General features: G+C 35.2%; 1 protein-coding gene across 1 annotated transcript in view; it reads right to left on the reverse strand.

Moving 5' to 3' along the window:
* The window catches only part of FAM135A (family with sequence similarity 135 member A), a 119,796-nt gene that overhangs the window by 84,518 nt on the left and 19,277 nt on the right, over positions 1–16,001 (reverse strand). Inside the window, exons 5-6 of the mRNA XM_047102780.1 lie at positions 215–354; positions 33–103 (exon numbers count right to left, since the gene is read on the reverse strand). Of these exons, the coding sequence (XP_046958736.1) occupies positions 33–103; positions 215–354 (211 nt within the window). The remainder of the gene's footprint in view (positions 1–32; positions 104–214; positions 355–16,001) is intronic.

Consider the following 16,001-nt stretch of genomic DNA (forward strand, 5'->3'; position numbering starts at 1 on the left):
AAGATTTTTAATTGTTTGATTAGTCTACTTACGAATAATCTCCATCTGTGAAGTGTAGATCCAAAGATAACAGAAAATTCATTTCTTCAAGGCTTTCTTCAATCTCAAGAGAAATTACAATGTAAGATATTTTTGAATACTTACACAAAGTTAGAAATAAGCCTTGAGGCTCTATAAAAAATATTTATCTAAATATATATGAAGAGATGTTTACCTTTTTTTCATCCAACAACATTTTAACTTTGAAGATCATGACATCATTTAAAACAACCTCCTCATTTTTATATAGAATTTGAAATGTTTTACTGCAAATCAGAGAATCATGAACTGAAGCTGGAAAGGCTAAAGTCATACCTAAAACAGATAAGATATGTAACTAACAGGTAAAAAGTAAAAACACAATACAAGTAAATTAATACTTTAAAATACCATAAGTTTTACTGTATTACTCCAGTACCATTACCATTTTACATAGCAGTATTAGAACATTTCTGAAAGTTTACTACTTTCTATGTAAAAAAATGAATAAATAAGTACATTATAACCATCATAAAATTTTTGTACAACTTATCTTAATCTGAGAAGGTAAATGAGGAATCTCAAGGTAGATTCTTTTAAAAGGAACAATTGATCTGTACACGCAGAAGGAAGCAATTTAGTTTTCCATAGATGCATACTGAAGAATTTGATTGGCCACTGTCCTGGTTGCTGGGTGGCAACCTCTAAATCCTTGGAATAAAGAGTTTGGCTTTTGTCCCAATTCCTTGTAAGTGGCCTCTAAATCCTTAGAGTTTCCCAGTGACGAGTTACTCATGGTAGGCCCAAATAATGGTAAGGAGATGACTCAGGATGGAGGCTGGCCACACAAGATCAACTACGTGACTACAGAGTTGGCGACTGACCCACATGGTTTAAGCTCAACCTCCAGTGAGGGGAAGGGGGCTGAAGACTGAGCAATGATTCAATCAGGTGAGCTTTCCTGATTGGCAATATTCTACATATTGTCACATGCAAACTTTCTGGGAGGGTAATAGGTCCTGACTCCTTGCAGAGAGAACAAAGAAGCTTTACAAATCTGGAACCCTTTCAGACCTTGCCCTATGCACCTCTTCTTTTGGCTGGCTCTGATATGTATCCCTTTGCTATAATAAAACTATAATAATAAGTAGAGTGCTTTCCTGAGTTCTGTGCGTTGTTTCAGTGAATTATCACACCTGAAGTGTAATGGGAACCCCAAATTTGTTGCTATCTAATCAGAAATGAGGGTAGCCAGTGGACCCTTTAAGTGGCACCTTATGTCTGAAGTAAGATCAGTCTCATGGAAGACCATGCCCTTTACATGTCAAGTTTGTTCTACCTCCGTCCAGGTTGTTGGTGTCAGGTCATTCCAACAAGGTGGAATCTAAACATTTCAACAAGGTGGGTATCTCTGCACAGCAGGGAGCCTAGAGTGGGGCACCAGAGTTCAAATGGAATAAGAAGGTATCCATATGGAGTGGTGGCCTGAGGTCAGAACCTGTGTAGGATGAAAAGGGCAAACCTAGTGAAGGGATGACTTAGGGTGAGGTACTAAGAGCCCTTCTTCTGCCTTAGTTCTAGAACGTGGCTAATAAATATTGGATTAGTGTGCCTCAACAAATAGATATTTTGAGGTCTGTCATATGAAAGATTCTTGCTGCCATGGTATCATTTTTTAACTTAAGAACAGATTAAAAGCTTGACCAGATTCTTTTCACTGCTCAATTTATCTGAGGGCACACTGATGGAAGTTTCTGCCCTATTGCCTAGATCATAAGAGGGCAGTCTTTTCACTGAACAGAAGGTTTCTGCTTTGACCCATTCCCTTGGAGGAAGAAAAGTTAAATGTTAAGTTTAGAGGCAAATCAGCCTACTCAATGTGTTTGTTATCTAATACTTCATCGTGTTACAAACTTACCAGAAGCACTGTGATGAGATCTAAATTTCACATGATTCACTCCTGACCTTGTCGGCTAACTTCCCCCAAAAAGGGGTCTTAAAACTTTTTAGAATACAGAAGCGTACTATGACCCAGAGACTTCATTCAGCTTTTTCTCTGGGAGACTTCTTTTAACAGTAGTGATACTACAGCTTTCTTACACAACTAGGCTTGTGCTTACTATTCAGTTTCTCCAACTCAACCAGATATATACTTGGATGACATTCACAGGTGATAAAACTATACAGAAAGCAAAAAGAATGATTAACACAAAAATGAGGTGGGGTATACAGGAGGTTTTTATGGTAGTAGTAATGTTCTATTTCTTTTTTTCTTTTTTAATGTTTTTATTTATTTTTGAGAGAGAGAGAGAAAGCATGAGCAGTGGAGGGCAGACAGAGAGGGAGACACAGGATGCGAAGCAGGCTCCAGGCTCTGAGCTGTCAGCACAGAGCCCGATGTGGGGCTCAAACTCACAAACCATGAGATCATGACCTGAGCCGAAGTCAGATACTCAACCGACTGAGCTACCCAGGCACCCCAACAATGTTGTATTTCTTAAATGAAGGAATGAGTATTTGGGTATTCATTTTATTATTTAATAAAATAATGTCTTATATGATCTTCAAAAATGTGTGATCTTCATAAAAATTCTAAATATGTGTTGTACAGTTACTCTGTGACATACATTGTTTCAAGTTAAGTACACCAAACCAAAGGAAAAAAAAAACCCACTTTCCCTTCCCTCCTCAAATTCTGTAAATTACATCTGTACTGAGTATGACAGAAATAGAGTGCTATGTTATCTTATGAGGGTGAACCTTGTCTGGGATCTCAGGAAAGACCCTATTGATGATGGTATTTGACAATACCATAAAAAAGAGTCAAATGAAGATGGAAAGGGAGAGAATCTGAAGAGAAGGAATATAAACTTCTTGAAGTCAAGGTCCATGTCTCACATTCTTCTTACTCCATATAGTGGTATTATGTATAGGGTCAGCACTTGTGGAGAAACTGGAACACTTGTACACTATTGGTGAGAATGTAAAATGGTGTTGCCACTACTGGAAACAGAATGAAGGTTCCTCAAAAAATTAAAAATAGAACTATCATATGATCCAGCAATTATACATCTGCTATTTATCCCAAAGAATTGAAAACAGGATCTTGAAGATATATCTGCACTTCCATAATTCACTGCCGCATGATTCACAATAGCTAAGTGGTAGAAATAACCTGTCCGTAAGTAGGTGAATGGGTAAAGAAAATGATTTATACAATAGAATATTTTCAACCTTAATAAAAGGAAATCCTATAATATGCAGCAACATATGGATAGACCATGACGACTTAAGCTAAGTGAAACAGGCCAAACGCTGCGTGATTCTATTTATATGTGCTATCTAAAATAGTCAAACTCATCAAAGAAAGTAGAATAGTGGTTGCTAGGGGCCACAGGGAGGGAGAAATGAGGAACTGCTATTCAGTGGTACAGAGTTTCAGTCATGCAAAGTTAAAAAGCTCTAGAACTCTGCTGTACAACAATGTGCACTCCTAAATTATAGCAACACTGTACTATATACTGTAAAGTCTGTTGAGAGTAGATTTTTAACACACGCAAAAAAGAACGTGCTTTACTCTGAAGCATTAATATGTTAATATCTCATGGCAATTTACTTAGAGAAAAGTCCCCACGTGTTTATCCTAAGGTAAACACTAATCTTCCTGACATACTGCAGTTGGGTCTGGGGTGGCCAACTATAACAGCTGACCTGATTACAGACCTTTAATTCATCTCTGATTTCAGGCCCACCCCTTATTTCCCTTCACCTGCTGTACCTTCCTGAAATCCCTGGGAGAAGGTGTCCTTAAAAAGCAGTTCAGCTCTCACTTCTGTTTTCTGCCTGCAAAAACTTACTGAAATATTTTACTATTCCTTTTTTGTGTTTTATATTGCTATTACCGAAGAGTCTTAGAAACAAAAAGACCCAAACATATGTGTATAGTTCTTTTCTTGTTTTGAATGTGAAACACTCTGTGCTTTTTAATCTTTACTAGATGATAACTTCCATCAATGAGGTCAGGACCACATATATCATTTTCATTGCTATAATTTAGGAGTGAGCACTATGTCTTACACATAATAAGCCCTTAGCATGTATTTATTGAATACTTGAACTTTCATCAAACTTAATTTAGTGCCCTAATTTCTTGTTGAAAGAACTCTATTGTCACTTTGCCTGTCAGTTATCTGCTAACCCAAATATCTGATCTACACTTTTAGAGACCTGTGATAGAGGCCTATGAATACTTACATTAAGTTGTGATAATTTATGTTTTATATTTTATTCCTATCATTATCTTTCACATTTATATTCCCTTTGCTTAAACAGCTAGTACTGATATCTGTTATTAATTTTGTGAACAAGTAAGCATTCATTCAACCATAATTTATTAAGCTTCTAAAGTATCGGGAACTAAGAGATATGAACATAAATAAGAACCCTGCCCTTGTTTTCAGAGTTCCCAATCTAGTTTGAATAGAAACATTCAAGCAAATAATTGGACTACAATGGGATAATCTCTTAACTCCCTATTTTGGAGGCCAAAGCAAATGCCAATGTAATTATCACTATCTCTTAAGCCAGGTAAAAAGACAATGGTTGTGACAGAAGGAAGCTGTTCAATCTAGGGAAAGCAAAATGGAGGGCTATAATGCCAAATGGACTCAAGTTTCATAAGCTATGCCAAGTTTATTGAAAGATCTAACTCTGCTGAGTTTTCCATTCATGATTGTTGAGCTCATTCAGTTACTATTAACAGTAATGGATTAGTGACATAAAATGAAGATTTATTTATTTAAACCTTCCTCATTTTATTATATTTTTTTAATTTTCTTAATGTTTGTTTATTTTTGAGAGGGAGAGAAAGTGAGTGGGGGAGGTGCAGACAGAGAGGGAGACATGGAATCCAAAGCAGGCTCCATGCTGTCAGCACAGAGCCTGATGCGGGGTTTGAACCCACAAACCGTGAGATCATGACTGGGGCTGAAGTCAGATGCTCAACCGAGCCATCTAGGCACCCCAGAATGTTCCTCATTTAAAAAAATTTTTTTTTAATTTTTTTAATTTATTTTTGAAGGAGAGAGAGACAGAGAATGAGCGGGGGAGGAGCAGAGAGAGGGAGACACAGGATCCCAAGCAGGCTCCAGGCTCTGAGCCATCAGCACAGAGCCCGACATGGAGCTTGAACTCACACAGCACAAGATCATGACCTGAGCCGAAGTCGGACGCTCTACCGACTGAGCCACCCAGGCACCCCAAATCTTCCTCACTCTAAAAAAAGCAATCTCCTTTTATGATTCTTGATGTTTGATTGTGTTATAATAAAATAAATAACAAAAAATTATAAGATGTTAAAAAGATGTTTATAGAAAAGTGTTATGAAACATAGCAGAGGAAACTTCTAAACTAGGACAAAGGAGACAATGAGGTGGAAAATACACGCACAAAATATGAAGTAAGTTAGAACTCTTCAAATGTGAGAAACTGGAAGTGGTTCCATGGGGAGAAATCCACAAGGAAATGGTAGCAAATAAAGTTAGACATGTAGGATAGGGTCAAATCATGAAAAATCTTAACAATTCAGCAAAACTGTCAAAATATTTCAATGGCTCTCACAGGAAGGCCCGGAAAAGTTGATAGCTGGGAAAAGCTTAAGGAGACAACTAACAGGGAGGAAACAGATGGTTCATCTACCAGCATGTCAAAATATTTGAAGCTTTATTTCTAGTGGCCAATTAACCACTGCCAAGGCACATAACTGGGACAACCCCTCCTTACTTTGATAGCTAGTCCTTATTTCCACCCTTTTTTCTTTTTTTAAAAACGTTTGTTTGTTTGTTTGTTTGTTTATTTATTTATTTTTGAGATAGAGAGAGAGAGGGAGGGGGAGAGAGAGAGGGAGAGAAACAGAATCCCAAGCAGGCTATGCACTGTCAGTGCAGAGCCTGATGCAGGGCTGAAACCCACAAACTGTGAGATCATGACCTGAGCTGAAATCAAGAGTTGTATGCTTAACAGACTGAGCCACCCAGGTGCCCCAACCTTCCTTTTTTTCTTGATATTAATTTGTTCTTAACTGCTATCACCTGTATAAAAGCACTGGGTGGTGGTAGATAGGAATACATATACACGCAAAAAATTTTATCTAGAATAAATGACTTTGAAAAAATCTGGTCAAATACAAATAACTGGAAAAATGTTTTTGTTGTTCAAGCAGGGTTGATTTCTTATTAGTCCAAATGCTTATCTAGCTGTGAAATTTTTATCAAAGTAGAGAAAAAAAAATATATATAGTAATAAGACCTTCCTCATATATTATTGTTTGAAGTTTTATGCAATTTCCCTTCTTTCTCCTCATGAATAGCAGTCTCATAGAAAAACTACATAGAAATTTTTCTAAAGATGACATCAAAATGCCTAATAGGTACATGACAAGATGTTCAACATCACTAATCATCAGGGAAATGCTAATCAACAACACAATGAGTTATCACCTTACATGTATTGGAATGGCTATTATCAAGAAGACAACAGACAATACGTGCTAACAAGAATGTGGTGAAAGGGAAACCCTATCCACTGCTGGTGGGAATGTAAATTGGCCTGACCACTATGGAAAACAATATGGAGGGTCCTTAAAAAATTAAAATAAGATCTGCCATAGCATCCAGCAATTTCATTTCTGGTATATATCTAAAGAAAATGAAAAGATTTCAAGGAGATAAATGCACTCCTATGTTTACTGCAGCATTATTCACAATAGCCAAGATACAGAAACAATGAATGAATGGATAAAAAAGATGGGGTATATATACACAATGGAATTTTATTCAGCTGTTAGAAAGGAGACTATTTTGCCATTTGCAACAAGATGGATGAACCCTGAGCACATTATGCTAAGTGAGATAGGTCAGAAAAATAAAAAAAATAATGCATTATCACTTATTTGTAGAATCTAAAAAACTCAAAGTCGTAAAAAACAGAGTAAAATGGTAGTTAATAGGGGATGAGGGGGTGGGGAAATAAGTTTGATGTTATTTAAGAATACAAACCTGTAAGGAGTAGTAAATAAGCCATAGATATCTACTGTACGGTATAATGAATATAGGCAACAATATTGTACTACAATTATATAATGTCGATAAATATTATTACAACAATCACATTATAATAAACAAATGTATCAAAGCAACACATGGTACACCTTAAATTTACATATTGTATGTCAAATTTATCCAATAAAAAAAGAAGAAGAAAGTAGTTGTTTTATTTTACTACTACTAGCTACCATCTACAGAGCACTTACGTGCCAGGCACTGTGCTTTATGTATATTATTACTAATCCTTTAGGCAATTTTATAGTGCAGGAACTAATCTATTTTAGAGATACCAAGGCTCTGATAATTTAAATAATTTATCTAGGAGCAAATGCCACTGTTGTTTGCCCCAAAGCCTGTGCTCGGTCTTCTATGTCACACTGATAAACTAGTTTAAACATAGGTATGCAGTACACTCTTACATATCACAGAACCCTTACACTAGTAAGAAGTAGGTGTTTCATAGGGGAAGAAAAGACCCAAAGGAGGTATAGAAAGGTTAAACCATACCACTCAGTTATCCTGTGTTATTAGTAAGGCTAATTCTTGAAAACTAAGGAAGAAAAGGCACATATATGGTTGACGGGCAACTCCTTCTTCATGATTGTCCTTAAATCAAGTTGTTTCTGAGATCCTAGAGTCCACCTTATTTCAGTTTTTTAACATCTGGGGTAATTTAGGGTAGAAATAGAGGACATGACAAAGGGAACCAATATTTACTGAACATTATACCAGGTCTCTGTATCTAATTTTCTCATTTAATTTTCACAAACACACTGTAAGACAGGAATTATTTCCCTCCACTGATTAGGTAAGTCTCAGAGAAACAGAGTAATTTGCTTAAGACCAAAAGCTAGTAAGTGGCAGAACAACACTTACGAGTGAGTGGCAGAACAACACTTACGAGTGAGTGGCAGAACAAATCCAAATTCAAACACTATCTACAGATTAAGTTAGTTTTATAAGCATAGAAATGCAAGGGTAGGTACTTAGATTTCCTTGACAAGTTATAAATTCAGGGGTCTTTTGTGAGATCTCTTCTTTCCCTCGGATTTCCCTTTTTGCCCTTGGTCATTCTAGCTCATTCTTCTTATCCCAGAAATGGCTTTATTAATTTAAAAAACATTGTAATTTACATATTAACATGAGATGTTATCCTATGTACTTACTATGCTGCACAATTATATATATCACAGGAAATCATCAAAATAACTTTATTATAATTTTTAGCTCTGTGCATTAAATGGTTCACAAATAGTATACACAGTAAGTCAAAACGTGACTGTTTCTCATTCTTTCTTATAGTACCAGAAGTCAAATAATAATATTTTACATATATACAGCCCTTTACAGTTTACCGAGAACTTTCACTTAAACACATAACAACCCTGTAAAGCAGGTAACACACTTCACAGATGAGAACCTGAGGCTCACAGAGGTTAAGTGAGTTTTGCAAGGTAACATAAAAGGAAGCTGGTATCCTGATTCCAAATCACTACTTTATTAACTACAACAGAGCCACATCTTTGAATTTACAGCTTCTAAGATATATCTATAGCTACCTCTCTGTAACAGGTGACCCAGATCAATACCAAAATGGTAACTAGATTTGTCTTGTCTTCCCAGAAACTTAAGATCCTTTATTTATGTTGGATAGTCGTTTCAATTTTATAAGTACTCTCCCTCTCATGAAAATGAAATGAAAAATGAAAAGCTGTTTACTTGTTTTCAACATTTGGAACAAACCCATAGACAAAGCACAGTAAGATTTAATTACAGTTACAACACAGAATATGAATGTTAGAAACTTTGATAACATAAAACAAAGGATATATTTAACAAGTTGAAAGGTGGAGGAAAAGAGAAAATTTGAAAAAAGAGGCATTACAAAATAGGATTTGTCTTATTTGCTAAAATCGAAAATGGAGGTTTAAACAATATATCATTTAACAGTTACAGCCAAGGTCAAAGAAACAGTCAAAGAATGACACGGGCATAATGGCATCTCCTAAAAAGCAGAGAAGAGAGGGAGGAAGTAGTGTGATCTTCAGTTGTCATTTATCATACCAGGAAGTAAAAAAGCCTATATAAAGGAAACCATTAGAACTAAAGAAATAGTGAAAAGTGGATGCATCTAGAGAAGTAACTATGTTTTCACTACAAATCTTTCTAGACTAATAGATTTTTTAACTATTTGTATTATTTGCAAAAAATTATTTTTTTTTCAGAAAAAAGGGATGGGTGGATATTAAAAAAGCAAATAAAACAATGTATGTTTCTTTCTAAAAAAATGCTATCGTTATTAGAAACGGGGAGTTGTTATTTGCACTTTTTATCACAATAGTACATAGTGCTCTAACATTTCAAACTGGGGACAGTTCCTTAGAATCAAGAATGACTTCTTTGTTGTAGAAGTCTGTAAATATTTTCTTATTAATCAATTTTCAACAGCTCTATAAATACTCATTGTCTTTTATGACTGATGCTATTGCAAATGACAGCTATTTCCTGACTCAAACCTCTCACTGTCAGCACAATTTCATGCTGGAAATAATTTAAATGTGTTGCAATAAGCTGTATGATACCATCTAATTCCTACATCTAACTTGCCCTTCAGCAACTCAACGACAAAATCAGTACTTTCTTTCTTCTTCTAAAAGTTTTCCAGAAATATACACAAAGTATAGGAATTATGGTAAAATACAGTGCTGGAAAGGAAAAGTCTTAAGATGATAGTACAAATCCAACAAGAAAAATAGGGTGTGTAATAAAAGTATAGAGAAAATCCAAGCCCTTAGAAGAAAAAGTGAATTTTTAAGGAAGAGAGGTAAAAAGAGAATAAACACACCAGATAAAGAAAAATTACCCCTATCTGAATATATTTATGTTATCAAGGATGAGTCTAGACATCAAAGATCTGTACTTATTAAAACAAAGTCAACCAAATTCACAGGAATAATTTCTAGAGAAACTTTTGGGAAGGATACCTTTTCCTAACAAATTTACTAGTATTAAAAAGATACAAACTCCAGGAACTCTTAAATACTATTTTAAAATGAAACACATCTTGGAAGAGAAGGGGCATAAAAAGAGAACCAAATCAGTACCTCTAAGACTAGAATACACTGGTTGCTTTCTTTGTGCTTGCTCTCTCTCCCTCTCTTTTGTTCTTCCAGATCGCTGATAAGGAAAAATTCATCTGGACATGAGAACATTATTTTGGATCTACTATACCTAATTTTCATATGAACTTAAACATTTAACATGATAGGCTATCCTGGGGTACAATGGCAGAAAATACAACTGAAATACCAGATTCACATTATCACAGAGGTGTTCAGAGGATGAAACAAGAACCTGTGGGGTACTACACACATATAAAAGATAGTCATGCTGGGAATGGTATTGGGATGAAGAAAGATGCACACCTCGTAATTTGTTAAAGGTCATTTTATTTGTAAAAATCCATAGATATGATCATGTACCATAAACAGGAAAGATATTCTAAACTAGAGAAAAAGAAAATATACTGATATAACATTAAAAAAGATATATTTTTAAGTGTTTATTCATTTACTTTTTGATAGAGAGAGACAGAGAAAGCACAAGTGGGGGAGGAGCAGAGAGAGACAGAGAGACAGAGAGAGAGAATCCCATGCAGGCTCCACATTCAGCATGGAGCCCAACGTAGGGCTTGATCTTCACAACCATGAGGTCACAACCTGAGCCGAAATCAAGGGTCAGTTGCTTAACCAAGTGAGCCACCAAGGCACCCCAGGATAAAAAAAGATCTTGAAAAATTATATTAGGTATTACATTTTAGACATGAGAGACAAAAGTTTGCTATTTTGAAAAAGTATGAAAGAGATTAACACTTTCTTCTTATGTTCAAAATCTAGTTCTCATGTTCTTGATTTTGGCTGTTATAATTTAATAAAAAAGATGTAACCTCTTAAAAATTTCTAGTGTAATGCTATAAAAAATGCACACATAAATAATATTTTCACATACAAACTAAAATTATATATTATAAAATCCTATTGCTTTCCAAACCCAAGCTTTCTCTTTTAAAGACTGGTGTCTGCTATCAACTATTTTTAAAAGATACTTCCTTTCCACACACTAGTAAATTATCAGATAATTGACATTTCACAGTCAATAACACACAGTTATTAGTATCAGAAGCTGGTGATAGTGACAATGACTCAATCTGGACTTACACCTAATAAAAATCCAACCAAAAATAAACAAACAAAAAACCTAAACCAAAATCATAGTGACAGTGTCCAGGAAAAGGCACTTAAGGCACTTAAAAAGCAAGTACTTAGGGGCACCTGGGTGGCTCAGTCAGTTAAGCATCTGACTTCGGCTCAGGTCATGATTGCACAGTTCATGGGTTCGAGCCCTGCGTCAGGCTCTGTGCTGACAGCTCAGAGCCTGGTGGAGCCTGTTCAGATTCTGTGTCTCCCTCCCTCTCTGCCCCTCCCCCCCTTTCTCTCTCTCTCAAAAATAAATTAACATTAAAAAAAATTAAAAAAAAAAAAAAAAGAAAGTACTCTATTGGGTATTTCTGAAATAATATTTGTCATAATGTCAAAAGAACCTTACTTTGTAAATGATATTAGCTACATGTAAATTTCTGCCATACAAATAACCTAGAAAAATCTGAAACAACTTAAACTTATACCTCAAGATACTAGAAAAAGAACAAACTAAGCCCAAAGTAAGCAGAAGGAAGGGAATAACAAAGATTGGAGTGGAAATAAATGAAATAGAGACTAGAAAGACAATAGAAAAGGTCAATGAAACTAAGAGTTGGTTTTTTGAAAAGATAAAATGAACAAACCTTAGGTAGACTATGAAAAAAAGATGACTCGGGGCGCCTGGGTGGCGCAGTCGGTTAAGCGTCCGACTTCAGCCAGGTCACGATCTCGCGGTCCGTGAGTTCGAGCCCCACGTCAGGCTCTGGGCTGATGGCTCAGAGCCTGGAGCCTGTTTCTGATTCTGTGTCTCCCTCTCTCTCTGCCCCTCCCCCGTTCATGCTCTGTGTCTCTCTGTCCCAAAAAATAAATAAACGTTGAAAAAAAAAAAAATTAAAGATGTTGATAGCTTTAAAAAAAAAAAAAAGAAAGAAAAAAAGATGACTCAAATAATTACAAATGAAAGAGAAGACACTATAACTATCCTTTGTAGAAATACAAAGGGTAAGAGACTACAATGAACAATTATATGCCAACAAAGTAGATAAACTAGAAGAAATGGGTAAATTTCTGGAAACATACACCTTACCAAAACTGAATCATAAAGAAACAAAATCTGAACAGACCAAAATGTGAAACATTGAATCAGCAATCAAAAATCTCCCAGCAAATAAAAGCCCAGGACCAGATGTCTTCACTGGCAAACTCTATCAAACATTTAAAGATGAATTAATACCAATCTTTCTCAAATTTTTCCAATAATTGACCAAGAAGTAACATTTCAAATTCATTTCAAAAGGCTAGCAATACCAAAGACACTACAAGAAAAGAAAATTACTGGTCAATAACCCTGACGAACACAAATGCAAAAACCCTCAAGAAAATACTAACAATCCAAATTCAAGACTATTTTATTTTTTAAAAAAAATGTTTTTAATGTGTTTATTTATTTATTTATTTATTTCAATATATGAAATTTATTGTCAAATTGGTTTCCATACAACACCCAGTGCTCATTCCAAAAGGTGCTCTCCTCAATACCTGTGTTATTTATTTTTGAGAGACAGAGAGAGAGAGAGAGAGAGAGCGCAAGAGAGCGCTCAAGTGGGGGAGGGGCAGAGAGAGATGGAGACACAGAATCTGAAGCAGACTCCAGGCTCTGAGTTGTCAGCACAGAGCCCGACACGGGACTCAAATTTATGAACCATAAGATCATGACCTGAGCCGAAGTGAGAAGCTTAACCAACTGAGCCACCCAGGTGCCCCTTCAAGAGTACTTTATTTTTATTTATTTATTTATTTTTTTCAAGAGTACTTTAAAAGGATCATACACTATGACCAAGAGATTCATCCCTGGGATGCAAGGGTGATTTGACATATGCAAATAAATGATATACCATATTAACAGAATGAAGGACAAAAATCATGATCGTTTCAGTAGATGCAGAAAAAAGCATTTGACAAAATTCAACATACTTTCATGATAAAAATTTCAATAAATTAGGCATAGAAGAAATATACCTCAACATAATAAAGGCCATACAGGACAAGCCCATTGCTAACACCATACCCAACAGTTAAAAGTTAAAATCTTTCTTCTAAAGTTAGAAACAAGAGTACCCACTCTTATCACTTCTATTATTGGCAGTCCCAGCCACCGCAATTTGGCACTAAGAAGAAATTACATGCATCCAAACAGGAAAGGAAGAAGTAGAATTATCTCTTAGTGCAGATAACATGATATCAAGATTCCACCAAAAAGTTGTTAGAACTAACCAATAAATTCACTAAAGTTGCAGGATATAAAATCAACATACAAAAATCAGTTGCTTGTCTATACACTAACAATGAACTATTCAAAAGAGAAATCAAGAAAGCAATCCCATCACTGTGTTGCTCACCTGTAACTAATATAATATTATGTGTCAACTATACTTCAATTAAAAAATAAAAGTAAGTTTTTCTAGTATGTTTATTTCATAAATTTAAAATCACTCTATTATTTAAAAAGGAGAGAAATTCATTTATAATAGCATCGAAAATAATAAAATACTTAGGAATAAATTTAACCAAGGAGATAAAAACCTGTACACTGAAAACTATAAGACACTGATAAAAGGAACTGAAGAAGACACAAATGAAGGAAGAGAGATCCTGCGTTCTTAGATTGGAAGAATTAATGCTGTTAAATGTCTACACTATCCCAAGGGATCTATAGATTCAATAACATCTTTATCAAAATTTCCATGCCATTTTTCACAGACACAGGAAAAAACTATCCTAAATTCATTTAAAGCCACAGCAATCTTAAGAAAAAATGAACAAAGCTAGATGCATCACACTTCCTAATTGCAAGGCTATAGTATTACTATTACGAGGCTATAGTAATCAAAGCAGTGTGATCATGACATTTAAAAAAAAACTACAGAGACCAAGGGAAGAGAACAGAGCCTAGAAATAAACTCACACACATGGTCAACTAATCTTTGACAAGGTACCAACAACATATAATAGGGAAAGGATAGTGTCCTAGTGGTGCTGAGAAAACTGGATATCCACATGGAAAAGAATGAAACTATACCCCTATCTTATATCACTCACAGAAATTAACTCAATTGTATTAAAGACTTACATTTAAGACCTAAAACCAAAAAACTCCTAGAAGAAAGCATAAGAGAGAAAGCCCTTGACACTGATCTTGGTAATGTTCTTTGGATTTGACCCCAAAAGCAAAGGCAAAAATAAACAAGTGGGATTACATCAAAATACAAAGCTTCTGCAGAGCAAAGGAAACCATCCACAAAATGAAAAGAGAACCCACAAAATGTGGAAAAATATTTGAAAATCATATATATCTCAGGGGATTAAAATCCAAAAAAAGAGCTCACATAGCTCAATAGCAAAAACAATCTGATTAAAAAATGGGCAGAAGATCTGAGCAGACATTTTTCTGAAGAAGACATACAGATGACTAACAGGTACATATAAAAAGTTGCTCAACATCACTAATCATCAGGGAAAATGTAAATCAAAACCACAAAGAGATATTACCTCACATCTACTAGAATTGCTATTATCTAAATGTCAAAATATAACAAGTGTTAGCAAAGACACAGAGAAAAGGAAACCTTTGTGCACTGTTGGTGGGAGTGCACACTGGTGCAGCCACTGCAGAAAACTTTATAGAGGTTCCTCAAAAAATTAAAATTACAGCTACCATAATGATCCAGCCATCCCACTCATGGGTATATGTTTGAAAGAAATGAAATCAGTATCTTGAAGACAAATCTGCACTCCCGTGTTCAATGCAGCATTATTCACAATAGCCAAGATATGGAAATAATCTAAGTTATCTGTCAGTGGATGAATGGATTAAGAAAATGTGGTATCACACACACACACACACAGAGGGGGAGAGAGAGAGAGAGAGAGAGAGAAAGAGAAAGAGAGAGGTCTTATTCAGCCATAAAAAAGATGGAAATCCTGCCGTTTGCAACATTATGGATGAACCCGGAGGGCACTATGCTAAGTGAGATAAGTCAGACAGAGAAAGATAAATACTGCATGGAATCACATATGGAAACAAAACAAAACAGTCAATTTCCTAGAAACAGACAGCAGAACTGTACTTGCTAGGGGCTGAGAGATGAGAGAAAGAAATGGAGAGGTCAAATGGTGTAAACTTTCAGTTCTATTTAATGCACAACATGGTGACTACCTTTAATAATAAAGTATTGTATATTTAAATTCGTTAAGAGTAGATCTTGTGTTTTCACTGTACACACACACGCACAAATACACACACAAAAAAGAGTAAACTGTGAGGTGATGGATGTGTTAATTATCTTGATTGTGTCAATTATTTCATAATGTACATATAACAAATCACACTGTATACTTTAAATATATGAAATTCTATTTGACTAATTCTCAATAAAGCTGAAAAAAATAAATAAAAAGGTCTTTTTTTCAACTGGCAACTTTAGATGACACAATAGGGAAGACATTTAGTTTACTAGGTTAAGGAAGTTCAAAAAGGGAGGACCAAATCTATCTTGTAATATTAGTGGTTTTAACCTCTGTGTTTCATAGAAAGTAGACTTACAAAAGTCCAAGTGACAATAAATATATACTTTAATATGTATGCCAGGCCAACACAAAAATTGATTTTTTTTAAAAGAAA

The sequence above is a fragment of the Lynx rufus genome, unplaced genomic scaffold (assembly GCF_022079265.1).
Source record: "Lynx rufus isolate CCGP_SWC_20201006 ecotype Redwood Valley unplaced genomic scaffold, mLynRuf1.p SCAF_6, whole genome shotgun sequence".
Lineage (NCBI taxonomy): Eukaryota > Metazoa > Chordata > Mammalia > Carnivora > Felidae > Lynx > Lynx rufus.